Genomic DNA, 25,248 nt, shown 5'->3' with positions numbered 1-25,248 from the left:
AATCTAGCCATCTGAGTTTTAGATGAGGCCATGAAACCAATGTGACAGAACTGGATTGCCATGTGGGCTGTGCACAGCACAGACCAGAAGAAATCAAAATCACCTAATGAATGCATCTTTAACATCCATATCTAGTGATGTGCCCTGTTAGTTATTGCACAGAATTAATACCAAAAAACACGCAATATATTAATTTTCCAATAGATGAATTGTACCAATGTTTTAAAAACGTATTTTCAAGCCTATATTGCCAAGCAGGAAGAACTTTCTAAACAGAAGCAATTAAAACTGTAGAATTTTGCCCAGGAAAATCAACTTTTAAAATATAACACATAATCACATGCTCACACACACACACACACACACACACACACACACACACACACCCCCCTCAGCTCTATGATTAACACTAAAGTGAAAAACAAATTGGTTTAGAAAGATCCATCAGTTAAACTGTGTCCTGTAACTCCAGAAATGAATAAAGGGAATTTTTAAAAATTAAATAGCATTTGTATTTCTAATACCACCACCAGTTTACCTACACGTGAAACATGCTTCTGTACAACAATGTAAACTTCACAGCAAGCCATTTTTACATTCATTAGAGCAGAATTTTCCATTGTCTTTAAATTACAACGTAATTTTGGGCTGAGACTGCTGAACACACAGGTAAGCCAACAATAACAGTACAATTTAGTTTCACAGTGGTTTTCTTAACATAAAGTTCATTTTAAGTGTCTTTGCAAAGCATTTCACATTAAACTTAAGTTTCTAAGTGACTTCCTGTAGAGCCTTGTTCAGATATTTTCCACCCTCTTGTCTTTATATGCTTGGCATGTGTGTTGTTTGATTGGGATACAAAATGGGAGACTGGCTTGTTTTATCTGTGTTTTGAGTCCTCTGTTGTAGAAAGAAAATGTCCTTCATGAGATGTCGAAGCCTTCACTGCACACACAAAATCTGGGGCAAGTCCAGGTCCAGGAGCCTGAGCAGCCCACCACCAAACAGAGACAAAGACATTGCCGGAAAGTCACCTTTGCAAAAAGAAAGGAAAAAAATAGAGAGGGGTGGGGGCAGGGGAGGGGCCTATCCCATGCAATGAAAACACAAATGCACCAGAGTCCATATTTACAAACTAATAGAAAGTATAAACATTATTGTATTTGGAACCAAGTCAAAACACCAGGAGGAGCTAAATTCAGATATTGCTTAAGTTATACATATATTTTCCAACAAAATATGCCATCTGTTAAAAATAAACAACGGATCACTCAAGTCAATTATTGATTGGTTTCCTAATGATGAATTAAGGATTATTTTGTTACCTTATTTGATTAGAGGGTGTAGCATAACTTTTTCTATACCTATTTTATTGATTTTGCAAAATCTCAACAATTGCACGTTTCAGAAGTTCAGGTTGATTTAGAATAAATATACACATGTGGTTTTACCAAAGACTAGTTTTAAAAGTTCCTTAAGCCCTTTGAGGGGTGCAGGTTTCTTCACTATGTTAAAACAGTGTGTGGCCAACACAAACGTCTCGTTCAGTCCTTAACATTGCTTTTGTTTTTAACTCCTACAGTCATGTCAGGTGTTCTGTGAGAGAGAAGTTATGGTAAGAGATATTTAAGTGTCATCAGCACAGAGGATGTGAGTCCGTAAAGCCAGCTTTCGAGGCAGGAGGGTCGGAGGGCAGAGGGGTGGGATCCGAGACCAGGGAAGAAGGGGAGGGTGTGCTGAGTGGGGGGGGGGGGGGGGCGGGACTCGGGTGAAGCTGCGGCAGACGGAATCTCCCATCAGAGTGCGGAAGCCGTGACAGAGTGGCTACCTTCTCGGGCTGCCTGCATTCCCTTGAACGCCAGCGACGCGGGAATGTCACAGTTGTGGGGGGAAAGTGGGGTGCCACTGGCATGTTGCCACCCGTGTCCAGCAACATAACCAGAAGGAGCAGCGCTGTAGGTCATGTAAGGCGACACTTGGGCTGGGGTAGGATAAGGAGCCATGCTGGATGCTGACACAAAACTGCTTACAGCTGGGAGACCATTTGGTGCCTAAGAGGAGTAGGAAAAGAGAAGAGGTGAAAATAATCACATTAGAGCGGTTGACATTTCACGAGTTCTTAGAAAGAAGCAGAATGTCAGTTCTGAGTAGTCACAATATTCTGACCCTACTTTCTGATTTTTTGTTGTTGTTGTTTAGACTTGACTCTTTTTATATTCTAAATGCATTCACAGTCTTGCTACTTAAACATATTCTTTCCACAAAGATTTTGAGGAGGCTACAACCGGAAAATTCACAGTATTTGCTCTTGCTACTTGGAATTACAGGAAGGAAATGCAGGGTGAGAAAAGAATTAATTGTGATTAAGTACTCTCAGAATCCATTCAGCTCTCTATCTGCCTTTGTCAACCCTCCCCATACTTCAGTTTTGTTTGACTCTTTTGTTGAGGCATTTGTGAAGGGCCTGGTTGGTATAGCTTTCATTTCCATTAAAGAAGGGCAGAGTATGGGCTGTCACTTTAGAAACTCAAAATGAGCATGACCTTTGTTAAATAAAACGTGGGCCATATTTTAAAACCATGTTGAAAATGCTTGTTGGACGAAGGGCATGCAAAATCAGGCAGTTTGTCTAGAAGGGTTCTTTAATGACAATTGGGAGTATATTTTCCAGAGCTATTTTATCAAAAAGGAAACTGCCAGAATATAAAAGAATCGCATATGCATGGTTTTGAAATTGGAAAATTTGCTTGCTAAGTTTTAGGGCCCTGTGATCTGAATTTTTAGAAGCCACATGGATAAATCTCTTGAAATGAATTTAAATGTAAAATGTTAGTTTGCAAACAAAATGCAGCAACGCTGGCAGGCAAGTCTGCCTAGAAGCCAGTGTTCTCTTGGCAACCAATAAATTATTGTTGGTATCGTTACTATTAACAACACCAAAAACACCCTGATTTCTAATCCTCATTCTGGCATGAATATTCGGCATCCTTCTTCAACTAACTTCATTTTTCCCCCTGAATTTCTACATTGTTGGGGCTTCCCTGGTGACGCAGTGGTTAAGAATCTGCCTGCCAATGCAGGGGACACAGGTTTGAGCCCTGGTCCGGGAAGATCCCACACCCGGCAAAGCAACTAAGCCCATGCGCCACAACTACTGAGCCTGCGCTATAGAGCCCATGGGCCACAACTACTGAGCCTGCGTGCCACAACTACTGAAGCCCACGTGCCTAGAGTCCATGCTCCGCAACAAGAGAAGCCGCCGCAAGGAGAAGCCCGCGCACCACAAGGAAGAGTAGCCCCCCGCTCGCCGCAAGTAGAGAAAGCCCGCACAGCAGCGAAGGCCCAATGCAGCCAAAAATTAATTAATTAATTAAATTTTTAAAAACATTTCTACATTGTTTAGAAATAAAGAAAATCCTGTTTCCTGGTAGTGATGTGAATAAACATATCACCATATTTCCTAATGAAACTATATGTAAATAGTAGAAATATTCATAAAACCAATTTAAGCCTTAGAGGTAAGAAAAGCGGACATATGTTGGATACTTTTTCCAATTCAATTGCAACACAGAAATTGTTTTCTAATTTAATTCATTTGGTTATTATTTTCACTTCCACATCTATGAGAATGCAACAGTGGGGTCTCAAAAATGATTTTCTCAATTTAGAGTAATGCATGGAGTAGAATATATACATGAATGTGATTTAACACTACTTGTGGATTTCTGACAAAATAAGAATAAAAGTAGAGGAGTTAGCTTTGCGTAGTTCTATAAGAAGACACACCTCATGTTCTTTTTGTCAGAGTGCTTGTTCTTTGAAAAATGGGGAAGAGGAAAGGAAACTGAGGTTTCCTGAATCTGTCCTATGTCCCAAGCACTAAGAAATATCCAACATATTTTATCGAATAATTGGAACTGACAAATTGTATCTCATTTTAACCTATTGAGTTTATAATTACAAGATAATTTATAATGAGTACAATGCGATGTTCAATTGAAATTAAAATGTGTTACAAAGGATGATGCTTTGTTTTTTAACAAAGAAGCCATTGCACATCAATGTTGAATACAAATGAAATATTATCCTCTTTTTATACAAAAGAATATAGATTAAGGAGTTTAGCCATTTACCCTATAGGCCAATCAGCAAGTCCATGGCCATGTGTTAAAAGAAATTATCATCCCTGTCTGCTGCAGGACCCTCTGTAGCAAATCATGCTACTCTTCCAGACAATTAAAAGATAGATACAATTTAATTTCAAACTAGAGCATCTTTTCTGGTAAAAGATTCTTTCCTCTTCTAGAAGCTGATTCTCATTCTTAGATCCTAATTCTGTTTCTTAACTTCTAAAAGAAACTCTTTTTCCTTCTTTCTGAAAATGGCTCATTAGAAAATGGCTCAAAAAAGATACACTTTAAGGCTCTCAACAGATGAGTATGAAGATAGACAACTGTCAAATTGCAGAAGAAATTTAGCATTGCATAGAGATTTTATTTCTGATCATTATTATATAGAATTTTCCCAATAACCTAAGAGAAATTAGTTTGGAAAGGGATTGTTCCACTTCAGTTATGGAAAGGTGTTTGCATCTATATTTGGCCTCTTCCATTCTAGCATTAATTAATATTTTATACTATTTGTGCCAATGTGCACCAAGAATCATAAAATAAGAATGTTAAGGTTGAAATGACTTTTCAAATAATGAAAACCTTTGCTCAACACTTTCCAAGTACATAGGTTACATTATTTACTATAATACAGAAACAGCATATTGTTTAGTAATACATTAGCAGAAAAACATGTATTGGTGAGTTCTATTTTTCATCACAGCTAAGTTTTTCCTACTCATTCTGTTTTCTTTATATTTTTTCTATCATTCAACATTACATTTCTCTCTGAAATACTTGCTTTGTTATTGTCCCTTTCCCTTCCTTACACCCTTGCCCTTGGAACCACTGCTCTCTGATATGACCCCTTTATTTGGGGCTCTTCAGCCATTCTGATGTAATGTCCACAATCTCTTACATGGGTCCACTTCTTTTTGCCCAGAGATGTTCTCCCTGAGAAGCCAGGCTGGACTAGACTCTCATTTTAGGTAATGCTCCTAGGATTTGGGGGGAGGGAAAATGTTGGATTTAGGCCCCTGTTACCTTCAGATGCCTTACTTACTCCATAACTACATTTGTTTGTCAGGTGTAAAAAACACTAAGAGTTCTTTCCAGATTTGTCCATTTTCTATTAAGGCAAACTTGTTTTTCATGCTATTAGTCCTATTAGTATGAAATATTTCAAAGTTCTCTAAAATCTGCAATATATTTAGAGTCATTTTAGTGATGTGGGCCCCTCTGTACTGCAGAAAGGAAAGTTGGGAAGGGAAGCTCAGAGAGGTTTGACATCCTCGTCTTGTAGAAAAAGGCAAGGGGAGGCTAATAAAGTGTTTGCTTAAAAGAAAAAAAAAAGAAATCTTTAAACAGTTTAAAAATAGCTCTTAGCTTTCCCTCAGGTTTAATTATGACCTAGATTTGGGGTGGAAAAGTTTTGTCTTAATTTCCCTTTTTACTTTTAAAGTTCACATTTAGAAATTTTTAAAAAATGGCTTGAGCAAGATAAGAGAACAAGCATGCTTTAACTGAAACGTACCTGCCACCTCCACTATTCATTCATTCTAGTAACTCAATAAACACATCAATTTTCTCACTATTAATTTTGAAACATGACATTAGTAAAAGGTATAAATCTCTACCAGGTAAAGTAATTGTTATTTATGATGCAATCACTGAAAGAGTAAAATTTTCCACCACAAAGGAAAACAACTACAGGTAGCATTGATGTTTGTTTATTCTTTCCAATAAAAGAGTACATGACCTAAAGTTCCCAAATCTGTTTAATGTTTTCAGTGAAGGGCATGTAATTAATCTGAAAAGCTAGTTAGGCTGAGTAGAGACTACCAAATGTACACCATAAATATAGTGGGAGCAAACATGCTAAATTACTCTATTTAATTGGATTGTAAATATGATTTATAAATTGACCAACATATGGAATCCCCAGGGAAGAGTAAACAAATTTTCCAAATGAAACCCCAGCAATGGGCATGTAATGGAAATCTCATTTTTGAAAATGACTTTACCTAAAGATTCCATAAATAAAACCTCAATCCATCAACCCCTTTTTCATGTGGATCTTCCATGAAAGCCCTGAGAATCCTTTCCTCTAAAGAACTGTACAAGGGTCCTCCCTAAGGCAAACTATCTTCTACCTAATGTTGAGAACGAGATTTATTAATACAAAATAAAATAGACCAAATTGTATACCCTGGAAAAAGTAAGTTCCTTGCTCTGTTGAATGTTTCTAGAAAAAGATGTATTTTTATCCCACTGACATTAAACGAAAGAGTCCAGAAAAAATACATAAGATGCAATGCAGTCTAGTTAAGGCCATCACAAGAGAGAATGAAAGTATGAGTTTTCATTGCATTTGTTCTAAAATGTTAGAAATACAGATTTGCCAGTTTTCAAAAATATTCCTAAGTGAATATGTCGAGAAGCTATAGTGGCAGAGAGCTAGACTGTAAACAATTTGAGGACAGGGACTTGTCTTTAATCATCTCACATCCCCACAAAATGGGACACATTATAGGCGTTTCATAATCATTTGTATACTTAAGTTAGTGCAGCCTTTTGAAAGCAAAAGATGTGTTGCTCTTGCTTTTAAAAAACAACAGAAAAAAAAACCAAAACTGGGCACCCTTTATCACCGAACAAGCATTACACTTTAAGTAAAGCAAAATGAGTAAAGCTGTTGAAAAGGTCAATAAAAGTTGTAACCTAGCTATTTCATTATTTGATTTATGGTCATTCCATTTATTCCCCACCCCCACCCCCAGAGAAAATGGAAATGCATTAGTATCCAAACACTTGTGACCGTGAAAAACTGGTATGACAACTGTCTGGCAATTAGATGTTATAGACTATTCTTCAGATGCTGGTAGTTGTCTACTCAACATTTTTTCTCCTGAAGAAAATGCAAATAGCAGTGCCAAGTCTTCTATCTACAGTCTTTCATCCACTCATCAGTTCTACCTGGTTCTTCCCTTACGACAAAATCAGTTTACCTTGGCCTTATAATAAAGTAGGTTCAGCCACAAATAGAGATGTGCTTCACCTAGAATTTCAACCTCGATATCATAAGCAAGAAAAAGCTTCAGATCTGAAAATAAACAAGATTCTCCCTCTTTTTTGGGGAAAATCATTTTTCTGACTGCTGTTCTACCCTTCTTAATTCGTTATGCAATAACCTAGTAGAATAAATCTGATGAAATGATGGTTGTAAATATGGTTTCAACATTCATCCAAAAGGATCTTAATTATGGGTAATTGCAGATCTAAATGTCTCTAGGTAATGGAAAGCTGCTATTTAAAATGTTTTTCTAAACTTTATTTTTCCAAAATGTTATTAAAATTGATGTAGCCTTGAAAAAACTTTAAATCGCTTTTTTTTGTATTTTATATGACACATTTTAGCGATACATAATCATTAATTTTGTTTTAAAACATAGTTAAAAGTTAATCAGGTCAAAGAATATTTTTCATAATAAATAACATGAATTTCAAAGACTATTGGCATTTGCCTAAAATTGCATTCTCTACAAAATTATAAATTATTTAACACAAAGTTAACTTTGTTTGATATGAAGAAAAATCCACGGCAACTTCATTTATATTTTCACAAGAACAGTGTGTCTGCAAGGACAGCCAGTCTGTTAAATAATGCACTAGAAAATTATATTCAGTATGCTGAAATACTATCTTTATTTCAAATACAATGTACAAATGAATGTTTCATAAGAATTTCAGATTAATTTGTCTCCAAATTAAACTCTTTTCACATCTCATTTAACTCTGAACTTTTTCATAAATTCAAGTGTTTATAGACTATTCTCCATTCCTGAGATCTCAATTTGTAGCTAATTTTATATTAAACTTGCTGTCTGAGTTGACGTATACTACCCCAAAATGAAGATACTCAAAGATTATAAATCTACCATTCAGATGACTTTAATTAGAGTACCAGATATTCATTTTTTTCTGAGAAAGCATGCCCAATTATACAAAGAAAATTTCAAGAACTATACAACTGTTTATAAACTGTTAGAATGAGGCATTAATTCACTAAGTACCACGTATAAGGGTAGATCTATTCCAACCTCATGTTTCTCTGTATGTTTTTGTTTTTGTTTTGTTTTGCCATGCAGTTGCATTCAAGAGAGGTTTTACAGTTTCCACAGAAAAGGACCAGCGATTAGGAACCAGAGAACATTATTGTCATTCAGAGTTAGATGAGATTAAAGAGTTCTAGCCCAATATTACATGTGGGTGAAAAAAGCCAAAATAAATATCCTTTTTCTCCTATCCTCAAAGATAGACAATAAGGACTTCAGAATGGCACTATAAAATATCAATTGCAGTGTAATATTAAAGTGTACAGTTTGAATATTCTAAACTAATGTTTTAAAAACAAGATAGATGTGTGCATAAGGTTCTAATTACTAGCAATCGGGCATCTTTCTTTGCAGTTTAAGCTGAAAATAGAAACTCTAGATTACAGTAATCAATAGAACCTATGATCAGTTGTCAAGTCAGCCCCTCTGGTAATTTTACAGGTATATTCTGACAAAGGATTATGCTCTAAATCCTATAATCCTGAACCCTTGATTTCCTCCTTTATATACTAAAATGAAACTGAGATTATATAATACTACACTATTTAATAACAACCATAAATGCACTAAAAGTATTATGTGCAAAAATTGAGAATTTTTTTTTTGCCAAAGACTTTCAATTTTTGTTTATAATACAAATAGAGAAAAGTTTTACCTAAGTTTACACTAGGGTTGTGGAAATGGACATATGCTGATAACATTTTGAAATATAACTTAAAAAAAATAAAACTACCCTTTGAATATTTGTAGGAGAAATGCATATATGTATGGACTACACACACACAACACACCTTACATTTGCATGTTTGTTTATGAGCAAGTTTTAATGTATAAAATGTATAATTTTACCCTCAAGGAAATCAACGTCTAAATTCCAAAACTGCTCACAAAATGACACAGTCTAAGTGTATGTGTCTACTTAGCACACCTTCAGCATTAAGTACTATTTTGATAATCATAATAGAGTAGCTACTGATTTAATTATGCACAGAAATTTTTCAAGTTTTGATATTTTACATCATTTGTATTATCTTGCTACATGGCAATGCAGAAGATTAGCATATTGCCATTAAGAACTTTCCAAACGAAAGTTTGATACAAATGTCTTTTTCTTCTGCAAAAAAATTTTTACTTGTCCTCAAGCATTTAGAGCAATACTTATTTGGCCACTTATTTAAGTTACTTACTCTTCTAAATCTGATAATTAAGTGACTTGATATTCACTGTATAAAATGTAATGGATTTTTAATGTTCAGAATATGCAGGATAGATTACTTGACACAGTGTTCTATTTTTATTTTAAATTGATTAGTTTCATTTTGAAGTGTATGTATTAACTAACCATTTCTAAACAAGATAATACACTAGGTCTATAATTCAAAGGAGTAAAAATAAAAGTAATCATAAAGATTTTTGGATTATGATGCTGCTTTATATATAAACTGGGTTCATCAACTACATGTGGGAATTAGAGACCTTTATTTTCAACTCTGTACTTCACAATGTTATTCCAGGAAATGAAGACCTAATAAACATTACTGAGCACCAATTAAATGCTTACTACTCTGTATACTAGGTGCTTTATAGATGCTCTTTTGTTTGTAACAAAATACCTTGACACTTTTTGACTATGCGCTGGCTGACCAAAGTATATTCTGACAAAAGAAAAAATTTCTTGTTTTTTGAGTCAATCTCTAACGCCATTTCTATCAGGGTAATATTTAATGAATGCCTACTATGTGCCCTATGGTTGCATTATCTCATTGAAATTTCACATCTCTTGAGGTTGACCCTATTATTTCCCTGTTTTATAGATGAAAAAAATGGAGTCTCTAAAAGGTTAATAACTTGAGTAAGTGGCAATGGTGCCATTGTACATAATGCCTCTTGTTTACGAATTACCTGCTCTTCTGTGGAAGGTAGTGACAAACTTTCTTACAATTTCTCTTTGGCATTCTTAACGGTAGAAGGAGATTCAGGAAAGGGACCCTCCTTCCTTGCTGCTATTTTCTGTGATATTTGTCATGGGAGAGCTACTAATATATATGGGATTCTGTTTTAACAAAATAAGGGAGGGAAGAGGAACTGAAAATGGGGTTTGTTAGGGAAAATAAAGACTAGGATTTTTTTTCCCAATTGAATAAACGTTGCAAGTTCTATTGTGCTTAAAAAGTTTATTTTAACAGATAAGAAAACATTAAAAGTTTTAAGATTTCAAAATAATAAAATGAAAACTGGGTATTTTGAGGCTTGGGAATTGGAGTTTGGTATGAATAAATTTGCAAACCTACACAGGTCTGCTCAAATAAACCTTACGCTGCTTTAAGGTCCAGGTTTGTTTTTGTTGTTGTTTGCTTTTTTGAGAGCTTTGAACTCCTGACTCCACCGTGGTGATGAATATAGACTCAAAACTCCTGGGCTTTTGTTGCTGTGGTTGCTTAGTTTTTCTCAAAGGAAAAAAAAAAAAAACACGGGTGTTTTAATTTTTCTTATGGAGAGTCGGGGGAGGGCAAGAGGGAAAGAAAAATTAAACGGTCCACAGCCGGTCCGTATAATTTGAGGTTTTCTCACTAACCTCCCTGGGGAGATTACGACGTGACCTTTAATCGGGAAATGGTAACTACGCAGTTTATCTGCTTGCCCTCTCCTCGCCGTCGCAGGACCAGCCACGCGCGCCCGTTCTCTGGGAGCCGCGGACCGCCCGCGCGGGAGGAGCCGCAGCGGCGCGCCCTGGGGCGTGCAGACCGCTCGTCCCGCGCGCAGCTGGGAACCCACGGCCGCTCTCCCGGCCCCTCAGAGGTGCCTTCCCGGGTAAGTGTACCCCGACGCGAGCCGCGTTAAAGGCTTCAGGCGCGACCTCCCCGCGCCTCCAGCGGCCGAGCAGGCCCGGAGGCGCTTCCAGGGCCGCGGGGGTCGAGGCCTCACTACGCCCTCGCGGGTCCGGGCCTCTGTCCCGCCCCCATCGCCCCGGCCTGGGGCTCGTGGCCGCCACGGGGAGTGGACCTGGGTCTCTCGTCGGTCGAGGTTCCGAGAGGGGCCCGGGGCCTCCGTCGCCCGAACCCCCGCGGCCCACCCGGCGGGGCCCTCGCGTCCTCACCTGAGCGTACTTGGCTTCCTGCTCCAAGGCCCCCTTCTCCAGCCCGTTCACCGCGTGCGGGGCGGCGGCGGGGAAGTTGCTGCGGCCCAGGCTGCTCCACTCCTCCACCTTGGGACTGTGGTAGGGGGAGCTGTCGCTCACTCCTGGGGAGGAGGAGAGGGCGTCAGGCTGGAGGGTCAACTGCGCGCCCCCTCCTGAGACCGGCTGCGAACCCGCGACCCGCAAGCGCGAGGGCTGCGACCTCTGCCGTCCCCCTGCCCTCCGCCTCCCAGGGGTGCGGGAACGGCCCCTCCGGCCGGGAGCCCAGGGCTCGGCCAAGGTGACTTGCCTCGAAGTAGGCCTCTCCCCGCCCTCTCCCCCACGCCCGCGGGAAGATACGTTTTTCTTTTTCATCCGGCCTTTGATTACCTCCTCCTGTCCTCGCTCCCCCGGGGAAACGAGTGGAAGGAATCTGAGAATTTTCCCCCAGTTTTCCCAAATCGGGGAAAGAACCCGTGAAACTGGATGCGCCGTTCTCCCCATTCCTAAGCCACGGTCCCAGTCCTGACCCGGGGTCGACTGGGGTTCGACAAAAATCTGAGACTGGTGCTAACTGAAAAGGGAGAGAGGGTCTCCCAGGCCTAACCGCGCCTATGCTGGCTCTCAGAGACATCCAGAAAAGTGCTCACTGTGCTGTGGAGATCTAGTACTTCTGTCAACAGATGGAACAAAAAACCTGCAAAGTCCTTTGCAAACAAATAACTAAAGGATGCCCACAATATACATGCAAAACATAGGTGCACAGGTTTCTGCCTTCCGTATGTGCCTACCTTGTGTGAGACTACCCTTGATGCTCTATCTCTACACGTTAAATACATGAGGTTATGTGCATATGACTTAAAAAATAAATACTACAGTTACCACTGTAAATGCCACCAGTGTCAGAGATAAGGTTATAGGTTTTCTTTTTCAATGAAACAAAAGGTTAGGATAATTAAAGTATAAGTATTTTGGAAAAGAAGTAAAGCCGTCAGCTATCCTTTATGTTTTTAATAGAGATGCAAAGAAAATTATACGGGCGTAAACTGATTACCACGATACCTAGAGGTGTTCATATTGAATCACTGGCATCTTTAAGTGAGCAAGTAGAATTTTAAAGAGAAGATATTTGAAAACTATGAGCAGTTGGTCTTTGGGACCCATGGGTAGAGGACTGAATGAAGTTTGACAAAACTACTACAACTTGATTTTAAATACTTCCATCTGATACAGTGCTTCAAAGGGGCAATCATTTTGTAGAAACGATCATTGGTAGAACTAATCATTTTATATTCACAGACTTGTCAGAAAACAGGTTGTTTAAAGCTGGTATCCAGAATCAACAACATGTAGAATGAAGAGTTGCTCCTCTCCATAATCTAATAGTTTTTCAACTGACATTTGGTCTGATTGTAGGCTCCCTAGGGAAGAAAAGTTTTCTTTTCAACTCTGTCAGTCTTTTTTCACTATGCCTCCCCCTCTCCAAAGAATTAGATTGTGTTCCAATTTGCACCAGGAAACTGTATTTTGGCCCAGAACTGCCAGTCTCTTCTTGCCTTCCCAGACAAAAGGCAATCGGTGGGCACAAGCCTGAAGTTATCTTAAGAAATTGAGATCCCCCTGCGCACCCCCATTTCTGCTGATCTCACACTTTCCCATGAACCGGGGCTTCCTTTAAGTGTCAGTGAGGTCAGTTTATCCTATAAATCAAGGGCAAACTCTCTTCAAATAAAGCTCCAACCAGCTCCGAACAAGACAAAACCAGGCTCTTAGAAGGATCTTGTAAAGTCACAGTCAGAAAGCAAGAAGATGAGAAATCAGGGCTATGCTTTAATTATTTAAAAAGATAATTGTGCCAATGTGGTGGCAACCGAGAAAGGCAGGAAACAATTAAAGGAACTATTTCCCCTTTTCCTATTTAATTTTTCCTCTGCTCTTTTTAAACTTCTGGCTGAGAAATTAAGAAGGTAGGCTCTTTATCTCTGCATTATTTAAATTCTGCGTCTAGGGCATTTTTTACTTTCTTTTCTCCCTACCGAGGAAGAAGTTAACGCTGTTTTTGTTTTGTTTTGTCCCGTTTTAACAACGCAGTAAAAGAAAACAACCTCGGGTCTCCTGCGGAAGCCCGACTAAGCACAGGGGCTCGAGGAATCGTTCTTAGCGAGCAGAAAAGACACACCACACGCAAGGTCAAGGGTGAGAAAGGAAAGGCACCACTGAAAACGTTCAGGGACTAGATGTCCACTCACATTCCCGGGGACTGGGGGACCCTAAAGGGAAGCGGCAGGCGCGGGAAAAACGGGAAAGAACAGAAAAGAGGACAGCATGAAATCGCGTGAATTTTCTCTTCATCACAGCAGTAGTTGGTGCCACTTCCTAAGACATATATGTAGTGAAATCTGTTAAGGTAAAAAGTGTCGGGGGGGGGGAGGAGGAGGAGGGAGGAGGGGGAGGACAAAGAGAGAAATAAAGCAGAAAATTAGTCCCAGAATGAGCAATGCTGTAACACGCAAGTTACTAGTAGTAACTTCAGGACCTCCGTTTCCGAGGAAAATGAAGTGAAGCATAAGAATGAAACCAATTAGGTGACATTTGAACTTCCTGCCTGAGCAAATTTGGTCTGATTGCCAGAATGCAAGAAGAACACTGCAGTTTCCACAGGGTGCCCGACTCCTCGCGGCCGCATCTGATCCCCAAACAAGCTGCCCGCAGCAGTGTCTGCAGCCGGCAGCCCCACGCCTGCTCGGGCCTCTCCGGCTGCGCCCCAAGTCCGGCCCCGGCGGCGCTCTCCAAGTGAGCGAGCTGGTCTGAGGCTGCGGCGGCGCGCGAGGCGGGGGAGGGTGGAAAATGCGAACCATGTGTCGGGGATGGGGGGATGCTGTGGGTCTGGTCGTTTGAGATGAGGCAGTAGACTGCGTGTGGCAAGGAAACGAAGGGCATGAATTTCACGTTAATGAGATCAGGACACCCCATGGGAGGGCCCCTTACGTTCCCAAAGGAAGAAGCCTCAGGCGGTGGGATAGACGTGGGCCCCCCCGGAGGCCGCAGATACAGAGACCCCAGAGAGGCTGCGGCGGGAAGCTCTGCACATACACACATCCGGTCCCCGAGCCCTTACCTTGGTCGGTGATGGAGCGAATGCCCAGGATGTCGGTGACGGAGTGGGAGGAGGGCCAGGTGCGCGGCATGGCCACTGAGCCGGGGATGGCGGGCACGCCGGGCGGCGTGGGCACCTTAGCCGCGGCCGCCGTGATGGGGCTGGGGTACGAGTAGATGTGGTTATAGGGCAGCGCCGGCTGCGGCGCCGGTTGGTGCTGCTTGTATGAGTCGTAATGGCCCTGTTGGGCCAAGTTGCCGATCTTGTTGCGCAGGATGCGGCTGATAGAGCTCACCGAGGGCACGTTGTACTTGTCACACACGCCGTCCGCCAGTAGGCGGTCCCGTATCTCCCAGGCGAAGATGCCGGGGTCCCTCTGCTTGTAGGTCCGGATGTGCTTAACCACAGTGGGGGTGGTGACCCGAGGCTTGCTGCCCCCAATGGCCCCTGGCAAGATCGAGCCTGTCTCATTGTAGCGCGCCAGGATCTTGCTGACGCAGCCGTGCGAGACCCGTAGCTGGCGGCTGATGTCACACGGTCGGATGCCCAGTTGGGCCAGCTCCACTATGCGAAGCCGAATGGCGTTGGGCAGCGGCCTCCCGTTCACGAATACTCCTCCCAGCTGGTTCACCTCCCCGAAGGCTGGCTCTGCAAAACGAACACATGGCGCGCGGGGACGCGCATCCGCAGTTTGGGACAAGCGCTTGCCACTCGGCCTCCGCGCGCGTCATGGGACAAGGCGGATACACCCGCCTCGGACTAAGGACCCGGGCTTTCACCAAACCGTAAGGTCCCCGAGCCTTGAGGAACGGCTGCAAATCACCGCGGTCGAGTCAGACCCTCCTCCCTCATTCTGGTAGTGCCTGAGGCCGCTACAGACAAATGTAGTGGTGAGACGCAGGGCCTCTCCGAGTGCTCAAAAGTCTCCGAAGCAGGCGGGGAAATCGGTCTCGACGCCTGCAAGCGGCTCCTTCTCGCCTACTCGGCGCTAAAGTCCTTGTGCCGCTCCCCCTTGATCCCCAGCGCCCCGCCTTGGGACCTGCGCAATTAGACAAAGTCTAGTCTTTTTTTCTGGTTGGCGTTTTTTACCCCCTCCCCGTGTCTCCGTGTATGTGAAACAAAATTTGGTCCGCAACTGGGACCGCGGGGCTTGCTGATGCAACCTCTCCCTACTCTTGAAATCAGAAAATGGCATCAACAGCAGCAACCCAGTAGCCCGCGTTCAGACTGAGCTGCTGTGCGTCGCTGACCCTTAGCGTGTTCCTACAAGTTGTAGGAACACGAGCAAAGTCAATAAGGAGAGTGTAAGCGCTCAGTGGTGCGCGCCCTCGCGCGCCCTCCCTCCCTCCCTCGCCCGCTCGCTCCCTCCCTCCTTTCCCGGTTCTGACAGCGTCCCCCGCCGCCACTCACCCATTGCTCCGAGCAGTACACCAACCGGGCCCCAGCTCCGTACTCCCAGAAAGAAGCTTTTCGCGTGGCCTCAGTGGCCCGGTGTGTCGCTCCCCCGGGCCGCTGGTGCCTCCGCTTCTCCCCGGGAGGAGGCGGCGAGAGTGCAAAAGGAAGGAGTAAAAGGAAGTCTGTGCCCCGATGAAAGAGGCTTGAGTTCTGCATTTCAATCTAAGCAGCAACGTGGGCTGGGCTGAGCGGGGCCGGGCGACTCCGTCTATCACTCACTAGGGACACGCCCCCAAAGAGGAGGGCCCGAAGGCAAGCTGCATGCTGATTGGTTTGGTCCGTTGAGCGACAGCACAGTCCGGGAAAGTCCTTCCGCTGTCTCTTTCAATCTTGCTCAGCACCTGGGTGACTAAATACAATGAAAAGAGGTGTTTGACACCTTCCCAGGGGCAGCGCAAACAGACAGCAAAGTCAGGCTGTTAAAAATGCTGAATAAGCAAATGAAAGCGTTTGGTCTGAATATGAAAGACTCGAAGGGAGAAGGGGCTGAGAATACTTCTTTGGGGGAAAGACGGACATCTCAGAATTTAACTTCAAACTCTAGGTGGGAGGTGAGCGCCACCGTCTTTGATGGTGGTGATGGTGAGCGTTCTTAGAATAGCCTGTCCTGTAAGCCTCGAGGGGATATCAGGAGAGGATGGCTGTTACCGGCGGGTCCTACCGTGCTCCAGCCTACGCCAGGTGGCCAGAGCCCAGGTGTGAGAAGGTAGGCCCGTCGGAGAGACGAGGAGAATTAGGCGAGACCAAGCCAGAAATGGAGGCCTTTGTTTCCACCAGGTGGAGACCTCTCCCCCGGCCTCATGACTAACGCCCCGCAACAGTCTCTAGGGAGTTCATCCAGGAGTACGGGGTAAAACCCTAGCCTAGACTCCAAGCAGGAAAGTAGCCACACGCGGCTAAAGCAAGCGCACAACGTCGACCAATTGCCAGCGCATGGGGCACTCTCCGCGGAAGCCAGCGCGCCGCAGGGCTCAACCGTGTTGCTGGTCCACTGGCCCTTGGTGCCGGCCGAGGTTCTCCGGTTTTCCCCCACCAGTGAACCACTGCAAAGGGCTTTTGTTTAAATATGAGAAAGACTTGGTTCCAAGAAGGTAACACTGAGCCTGCACATGTATGTGGCTCTCACGTCTTCTGACTAGCTGCCAGAGGCCCTGCAGTTCAGCCTGCCTTCTGAATTTTCACTTTCATTCACGCTAAGGCTAATCCAAAGTGTACAGTATTCTTTTTGGCAGTCAAAGTTATTCACAGTTTGAGTACCGGTTATGGAGAATGCTAATCAAAATCAAAAGCAAGATGGGGAACATTTTTAATGAACTTGGGAGTTTGTACTGCTTCTGGTCGAGGATACCGATACTGCTACTTGACAGTCATACGTTAGCTCTTTCTTGTGCACACAGGTTTCGGGGCTGATTGTCCCACAATCCCGAGGGATGGGCTCTGGTTTACACATAGGGAAGCTGACTGGGCCCCCATCCGGGCCAGTAAGTGACAAGAGCCCAGGAAAAACTCATGATCAGCTGCGCTTTTTGAAACGAACAGTAATCTCCAGATCCTCAGGTTTCTATGGCGGGGGTGCCCTCTAAGTTGAAATTTACAGGTAGGAAAGATTTGAAAGATAAAGGAACTATGATGTCAAACATCCTTAATGCTTTACAATCAGGTTCTTGTGGAAAGTGCCACAACTAGAAATACTTGAACTTATCTGCCTTTTTGGTTGTTGTTGCTGTTTCAATTGTTTAAAATCTCGAAGTTTGACTTGACAGCGATTTCACCCCGGTCTGACCCGCAGTACCTGTTGTGTGGCACCCCCTGCTGCTCTAGAACTCGGAGATCCTTTGTGGGTCCCAGATTTTAAAAGCAACAGCTCCTTCTTGGGGCAATTTAGTTGAGTCTGCGGTATCCGAGGGGAGTATACGATTTTGCCTGAGGCTTGTGCGAAGGAATGAACGTGCTGGGCATCTTGATCAAGAGTCCCCCTGACCCCTCTTCCCCCTCGCCGACACACACTGAGTAGCGACCCCTGCGCGGACTCTGTGCCCAGCTGTTGGGTGCCCAGTGATCGCTTCTCGGAGTCTGCAGGGCTGCGAAGTTGATAAAAGGCTCTTCGCCTTCTGACTGGCAAGACCCAGTGCCGTGATGTGTTTCTATGTGCTCTGTGAGGGCTTTAGCACCAGCACCAGCCTGGAGTAATCCAGAGACTCATATTGTTTGGAGCTCTGGCCAGGAGGACCTAACACGCACCTCCCTCTCGTTCGCCCCCAACTCCCTCAGTTGCCTCATACTCCCCGCACAGGCTTGCTGATGCCTCTCTATTTCCACCTGTGGTAGCACGCGGTCTTGTCTGCAGTGGATCCCCTGCTCCACGCCCCTCAGGGCCCAGCAGGCCCTCTTTACGCCGGCGAGTGCGGACGTTTGGCACTCTCAGCTCAGCGCATTCCCGAGAGCAGGCGAAGGATCTTGTTTGGGGACACTGAGTATCCGCAGCAACCTGAGGCCCGGGCTCCAGGGGCAAAAGGAGTCGTAGCTTCAGGGGAGAGACAGAGGCGCCCAACCCTAGAGGAAGGGGCTGATGCAGAACCCTCCCAGGATGCACACTGAGTGCTGTGGCCAGGTAGCCCGGCTGGCAACCCGATGAGAGACAAGTGACCTGAAGGGGGAGGAAGAGGGATTGGTAGAGGAGGAAGAGGGATTGGTAGGGGGGGAAAGAGGGATTGGTAGCGGGGGAAGAGGGATTGGTCGGGGGGGGGGAGGGATGGGGGGTAGGGAGAGAGAGAGAAACAGTAAGGGACAGTAAGCCTCGACCGACGATGGGCGTAGGGATGCAGAGAAAAAGCAAGGGTCAGTTGAGGTCAGCGCCCCCTGGTTACTGCCTGCTCTGAACCCGGGAGATCACACAGAGATCGGAAGAATTTCGACTAAAGAAATTTAAGACCAAAACCAAAACACAACCAGTAAGGTCTGCAGCTGACACAGGCCGGGGAGAAGCCAAAAGCCCTTCCCAGGGCGCTGTCTAGGCCTCCTCTGAGGAGCGACCCGTTCTCCGGGTAAATATTTACTCAGTGGGAGACTGGAAGCTGGCAGGGTGGGAGGGTGTGAAGGAGGGGGCTACACGAGGTGGAGAGAATCCGTACGCTCGACACTGGCGGGGACAGACGTGTACACCGGTCCGAGGGGACACGGGGCCCGGGACCCCAGAGGCGGCCGGGTTCGGGGTCTCGGCTGGGGAACTTTAGCCTGCCTTGCGCCTCTTTGGCTGGACTCCTTCCCTGCCCCTGCGGGCCCAGGCCAGATGCTGTAAAGTCTTCATAAATCTGTCAGCGGTCCCAGTGCTGCGGGCGGTCACCTGCGCCCCCGCCCTCCCCTCCCGGCAGCAGCGGGGTCTGAGGAGAGGTGCGGAGAAGGAACAGGAGTCTAGCTCCTTCCGAGGCCGCCCCAGCGCGACCCGGCAGACGGCGCCCGGGGGCTGCCGAGGTCGGACCCGGGAGCAACAGGCTGTGCAGGGAGTGGGGAGCCTCCGCCCTCCAGCGCTGAGCGATGTCCTGGGCTGCTCCGCCGGGCGCCTGCTTCCCGCGTCCTGCAGGTCAGCTACGACTGCAGACGGGACGGGGGGCGGGGGGCGGGGGGTGGTATAGCGAGAGAGGGGCGTGTGTATGCGCGGGAGAGGGGTCCTGCTGTTTCCAGTCGCTTTTAGGAAGACTAGAGTTGGCCGAGGAGAATATTAAGGGGCAGATTCCTCCAGCTTGCCTCCTCTGTCGGAAAAAGACAGGACCCAGGGTGAGGCCCAGGCGACGGCGGCCGCCTCTCGCTCTGCCCGGGGAGTTCCGGGGATCGAAAGCAGCCAGAGTCTGAGCTCCCGGACGGGTTTTCAGAGCACAGTTCCTTCTTCCAGTCGTCTGAGGGAGAATATAGTAGAGGCAAGACCTCCGATCCTGTTCCCCCACGGGAGTGCCTCTTCCAGGGTAAGTGAAGGATTGCGCGCCGCGTAGAGAGGAAAAAGAGGCCAGGCTTCTCCAGTCCTCGCCAAACCGCGCTGCCAACGCCCGGGCCGCGGGTTCCAACCCGGATCGGCCCAATGCTAAGTCCCGGCCCGGTAGGGTCAGCGGCAGCCCCCTGCCCACTGGACCTCCCAGCGTCTGCTGTAGCACGTGGCAGCCGGAGGCGCACCCGGTGCCTAAAGAGAGGGAAGGTCCACCCTGAGCTGCGGGCTGGACTCTATCTGTGCGTGGAGCCGCGGGCGAGGTCGGAGGCGGCGGCTACAGGGAAGAGCCAGGCGGTGTGGGAGAAACAGCCCGCACGGGCCCTCAGCCTCAGCCAGGCCGGGGGGCGGGGGGGGGGGGGTGATGGGGGGGAGGGAGTGTCCAGACACTGACCTGCCAGCCTGTACTTCGCTGGGCTGCAGACGCAGCGGGACCCACCAGCCCAAGTAGAGGCCGCTGGGGCCCCCAAGAGGAGCCTGGAAATTTCTCCGAAAGCCTCTAAGGCCTCTCCGCGTCCTCTCTGCCTTCCGGCTGGTGGTGCTCACGATTCAAGACCCTTTCCCCAGAAGGCAGAAGCTCGCGGGGTCCTGCCAGAGCGCGGAAATCTCGCTGCTGGCCGTGGGATCCGCCCTGGGGGTGCGAGCGCTCCTCACCCTCTTTCTCCTTCCGAGGGCAGGGGAGGGGCTTGTTGCCGCCTGAAACCCGCTTTTAATTCTCCGCCTGCCTGTTTCCGATCACCCAGGGTTGGTTTTTCTGTTTGCACACTCCTTCTGTTACAATAAAAACAATCCACATTTCTTTTCAGTTTCCCCATATTAGCGTCACTCAGTAATTGTTCTCCACCCCTCCCCCTCCCCCCCCCCCGCTTTGAAGGCAAGCGGGATTATTGGTACCCTCGCAGTGGAAGGTTCCCGAGTATATAAGCAAATCTTCCCTAAAGACTTTAAAGTAAAAATAAATAACGGCCCGGGAAATTGCTGTGACCCTAACATCACTTTCTGAACGCAAATTACACCCATTTTTCAGTTTTCAACAGCGGAATTGCTTTCAGAAGGACGGCGTGGTGCCCCATGTGATATGGTTATATTTGTTTATTAAAGACACAAATGAAAGAGACCACATTTTGGGGGCAAGGGGCAAAACTCTAGGCTGCAGAACGGCAAGTGCGATCAAGGATCGGATCCCGGCTGGGGGCAGGGGCAGGGAGGACCCGGGCAGGGAGGAGCCCTGCAGGGACGCCAGGCTGAGCGTCCAGCCAAAGGGAGGGGGGACTTCGACCTGCCCAGTTCGAAGCATTTGTGGAAGGCACATAGCTAGGTGACGAGAGGAGGACACTGTCCGCGGTCACTTCACAGCCCTGAGCTGCGGTGGCTCAAGAGAATTGCTGCTGCATGTGGGAAAAGCAGGCTTTGGGATTCTTAAAGATCCTGCCCTCAGGGTCCATGTGCGGGCAGTGGGGCTGCTTCCTACTGAAGACCCAGTTGGCCTAAAGGCTCCCAGAAGAGAAACGAGAGCCACGTCTTGCCTGTAAGACTAGGTTTCGGGTCTCAAGCAAACACAAACCCTTCGGGTCCCCAACCATGGTCCAGGTTCTGTTGAACACAGCGTGATTGGGGTTGCCTGCAGGCTTCAAGGGGCTGGAATCAACGTGCGGGCTGGAGTCTTGGTGCTAAGCATCGGCGTTCCCCTCGTTTTCAGTGAGGCCGAGAACCGGGATTCGCTCACTTCGCAGTCCCCTCGGATTGCAGCTGGCACAGTGTCCCCACGAATCGCCTCGGGTCCTGCGCAGCTCTGTGAGTCCTCGCACCCGGGCAATGGACATGGTGGTGGGACCACCTGGCGCGCTGCCGTCGAGGTGCAGGATTTCCAACCTGTCGCCTTCTCCGGCCTAATTCCACCAACCAGCCCCACGCTGACCCCAAGGACGGAGACTCGTGATGAACTGTCCTCCGCTGTCTCTCCGAAAACAGGACTCCGGGTTTGGGAGCAGATAGTTAGGGTCGGATTCACGGAAATTTTCCCGCGGTCTTCGAGCCCCTGGCTACCTCTCTCCCGGCAGTCACCTCGTCATAGCGCCACCTACAGGTTCAGGTTTGATCGCGCTCCCATAGTAATTTTTGCCAAGGTTGGGGAAGATTGAAAATCCGCACAACTTCTATAGCCCGAAATTTTTAGTTCTCCCTTCCAATTCCTTCTCCAGCCTCAACTCTCCACTGGGTTCCAAACCTCCGTACCTTTTCCACTATGCTCCAAGGTGAACCTGAGCAGTCTTTTCATGATTCACCAAAAGTCCGTCTTCCAAGGGATGCAGCGCTGGATCCTCTCGCGGTCCCCAGGAGGTACTCAGAGCCCTGGGCTGTGAACGGTTCCTGTGCTGGGGGGAAAGCCTGAAACTGCAAAAGGCTCCGCGCCTGGAAGGGGAGTGATGGGCCCACCCTTCACCAGCTCATCCTACCATTTGCTGAGGGCTCCCAACGTCCAAGCATTCACAACAAACTTTCAAAGGAGGGTATTGTCTTTCCCGTTTCAAACAACAGATAAATCAGAGACTTAGATTAAATAAGAGCACACAAGACACTTAGATTAAGTAAGATCACACTGTGTATGAACCCAACTGTGTCCCCAGTGTCGCTCTCCGAATTTCCCTATTCTACAGGGACAGCTCACGTTGAAGCCCCAGGAGAAGCCCCTATACCGTAGGTGTCTGCGCGTATAGTGGACATTCCCCTTCCCCCCTCCACTACCTAGAGGAGACAAACCCGCCTAAGGCCGCACTGAGGGCCTGCGGCAAAGAGGACCCGCACGCGATGTCTCCTCACTGTGGGTACAGACTCCACGCCCGCCGAGGAGGTCGAGACTGACGGGGCGAGGGCGGGAGACCTGGATCAGGCTCCGCTGCGTGCACTGTTCTTCACCCCCCCACCGGCCCGGGCTACCCCAGGGTATGGAAGCGGGAGCTGCAGCGACCGTGGGGATCCGCAGCGTCCCCCTGGAACGCCGCGGCGGAACCGCAGGGAGAGGGGCACCGCGAGGACCAGGAAGAATGGGAAGCTGCTCTTCGCTGAGATTTGTTCCCCTGCTGCCAGGACATGCCCATCTGGCTCCCCGTGCGCTTTCAAATCAGTCTACAGGCAGAGAAATCCACGTTTGCCTTTCTTGGGAATTCATTCTGGTGTGTGCCTGTGGGTGTTTCTTTTTAAGACCACTATAGTGGGGACAAACCGGGAGGAGCCGAGATGCAATAAAATTAGAACTCGTAATGATCGCAGCTAGTTGGGCCCAAGTGCGTCGGAAATACAGGTGGTAGCTAGACTGGCTTTCTCGCCGGAGTCTGGGTTACAATTAGGTTTCCTTTACTCTGGAGTGCATCTTGAAGTCCGGCTCAACTGTTTTCGTCATCTTAGGTACAGCGGAGAAATCAATAATTTCATTTAAAAAACCATAGTGATAAAGGGATTTCAGCGCACCCTGGGAGAGGTGGTAACCAGAAGAGAAAGCTGCCAGGTTGTTATGGGCAGGGGTCATTTTTACTAGCTTGGGGAAATGCTCTCTAGCCGTGGCCCACACAGAATTCGCTCCGTCTTTGTCCACTGAGTAGGGATTGGGCACGGCGGAAAGGAGGTTGGGGGGCGGTGTGCTAGGCGGACAGCTCCCAGTCAAGGACCTGGACTTTGAAATCCCAAGCTGGTGCTTTCAGGTTTTGGAAAGAAACTGCAATCCACACCAGGATCTGTCTTTGCTAGGGTCACCAGAGCCCTGCAGGCCAGAAGGAGCCTGACTCTATTCTTGCAGCAAGAGCCGGTATTCCAGGAATCTTCAGCGTGGGGCGCGAAGGTCCTACGCCACAAATCTTCCTGGCTGTGCCCGTCCTCCCCACTGGATAGGCTCAGGTAGACTCCTCGCCTCTCTCTTCCTCCGTCTGCCAGCATAGCGTCCCGTCAGTCTAAAAACTCTACCCTCCCCGCGGCCAGCGAAAGAGCTGGCCTCCCACCTCCTCTGCAGTGGCATTTGAGACAAGTTTTGTGCCGAGCCAGTGGGAACACAGAGGGTAACCACTTCGCAGACACGACTGGAAAATAGTTCTGGGGAAATCGAGGAGGGACGTAACAATGTGGTTTTCAGTGAGCACATAGAGACTAAGGAAGAGAAATGTAAGAAAGAAATAAACCTAACCTCTCAAAAGCATCTCTTTTCTAAGCCAAGAGAGATAAAACATGGTACATCTTTGCCGAGTAAACGAATTTCAATTTTTTTTTCTAAGAAGACAAGGAGGGGGGAAAAATCACTGCCTTTATATGGCTGACTTTCTTTTTCATTCAAATGAAACGTTTTAAAATTCATATAAATTAGTCCAATTCTTTTTTCAGGAAAAGCCAAGTAAGTGCTATTGTACACGTATATCCTTTGTGCAAATGTGAAAAAAATTTAAGGTTTTTTTTATGCTGTAAGGAATTTGCACATTTAAAAGCTACTCACACATTTTAAAATGTGTGCAAAGATGTTTAAGTGCATATCTTAATTATGTAGATTTATTTTGCTAGTGCAGTTAATAAAAAATCAATTTTTTGGTAGAGCTTTTAACAAAAATCATTATGATTAGTAAGGATGGGCATAGGAAAAACAAAGGAGAAAGAAACTTCTTGAGGGGAGAATTTAGGAAAATAAAAAAGGGTTTTTAGACAATACCAACCCATTGTATTTTATCGCACTTCCTATGATTTTGTGTTATTTCTGTTCTTACATATAAAGGCATTACAATTTTGGTTTTGTTGCTAAATCACATCCAGAGTCTAGGTTTAATGTCTGTAGGGGGTGGGGGGCAGGGGAGAGGATTGCACCAACCAGAGATTAGCACCAGAAATGCTGGACCAGGGTCTCGTGTATAACGTGGAGGTTACAACAGTGCAGCTGCCATTCTTGATGTACTCCCAGGGCGTAGAGGATTGGGAGAACAGGCTGATTCCATTTTCTGCAGGATCAAGATGGGAGCCTATGACACTGGCTGGCCTGGGAGCCACTTCTTAGAAGGATGGAAAGCCAAGGTCACGGCAAGAGGGGACCTTTAAAAAGCCCCCTAGCACCTTCTTGCAGGACCAGAGGTGTGAATCTGACGTTCTGGTGAGCTGACAGCACAAATTCCCTTAGCAGTTTTTATTGCCTGAGCGATTCCTGTACAGTTCCCTTTGGGATTGCATTCTGCCCAGCCGCATGGTTCTGTTCTTGGATACATCCCTTTCAGTGGGGGGAGAAATAATGATCCCATTACTCAGTGTAAAAAACCTTCAAAAATGACAGTATAAGGCTAAAAATTTAAACCCCTGAAAGTCAGGAAATAGAAAAGTTAAAATTCTTTTAGTTAGATTAAATCACCCTTGCTGCG

General features: G+C 46.5%; 1 protein-coding gene across 1 annotated transcript; it reads right to left on the bottom strand.

Moving 5' to 3' along the window:
- Positions 1-443: 443 nt before the first annotated feature.
- On the bottom strand, positions 444-16,047 carry PAX9 (paired box 9). The gene is made up of 5 exons (XM_049705857.1): positions 15,825-16,047; positions 15,313-15,475; positions 14,458-15,152; positions 11,322-11,464; positions 444-2,051 (listed from the first exon to the last, which is right to left on the bottom strand). Exons 1-5 carry the CDS (start codon positions 16,045-16,047, stop codon positions 1,797-1,799), a joined length of 1,479 nt encoding a protein of 492 aa, XP_049561814.1. The 3' UTR covers positions 444-1,796.
- Between the last annotated feature and the right edge of the window lie 9,201 nt (positions 16,048-25,248).

Source organism: Orcinus orca, chromosome 2 (assembly GCF_937001465.1).
Source record: "Orcinus orca chromosome 2, mOrcOrc1.1, whole genome shotgun sequence".
NCBI lineage: Eukaryota > Metazoa > Chordata > Mammalia > Artiodactyla > Delphinidae > Orcinus > Orcinus orca.
This window is presented reverse-complemented; position numbering and strand designations above follow the sequence as displayed.

What these genes read in the sequence shown, in the direction of transcription:
- PAX9 (XM_049705857.1), bottom strand. Translation starts at nt 16,047, where the DNA reads ATGCAGAACTCAAGCCTCTTTCATCGGGGCACAGACTTCCTTTTACTC. An exon ending in TCTCACCACTACATTTGTCT is followed by an intron (nt 15,153 to 15,312) that starts GTAGCGGCCTCA and finishes ACGCGCGCGGAG; the next exon opens with GCCGAGTGGCAAGCGCTTGT. An exon ending in TCGCTCCATCACCGACCAAG is followed by an intron (nt 11,465 to 14,457) that starts GTAAGGGCTCGG and finishes CCTCCTCCCCAG; the next exon opens with GAGTGAGCGACAGCTCCCCC.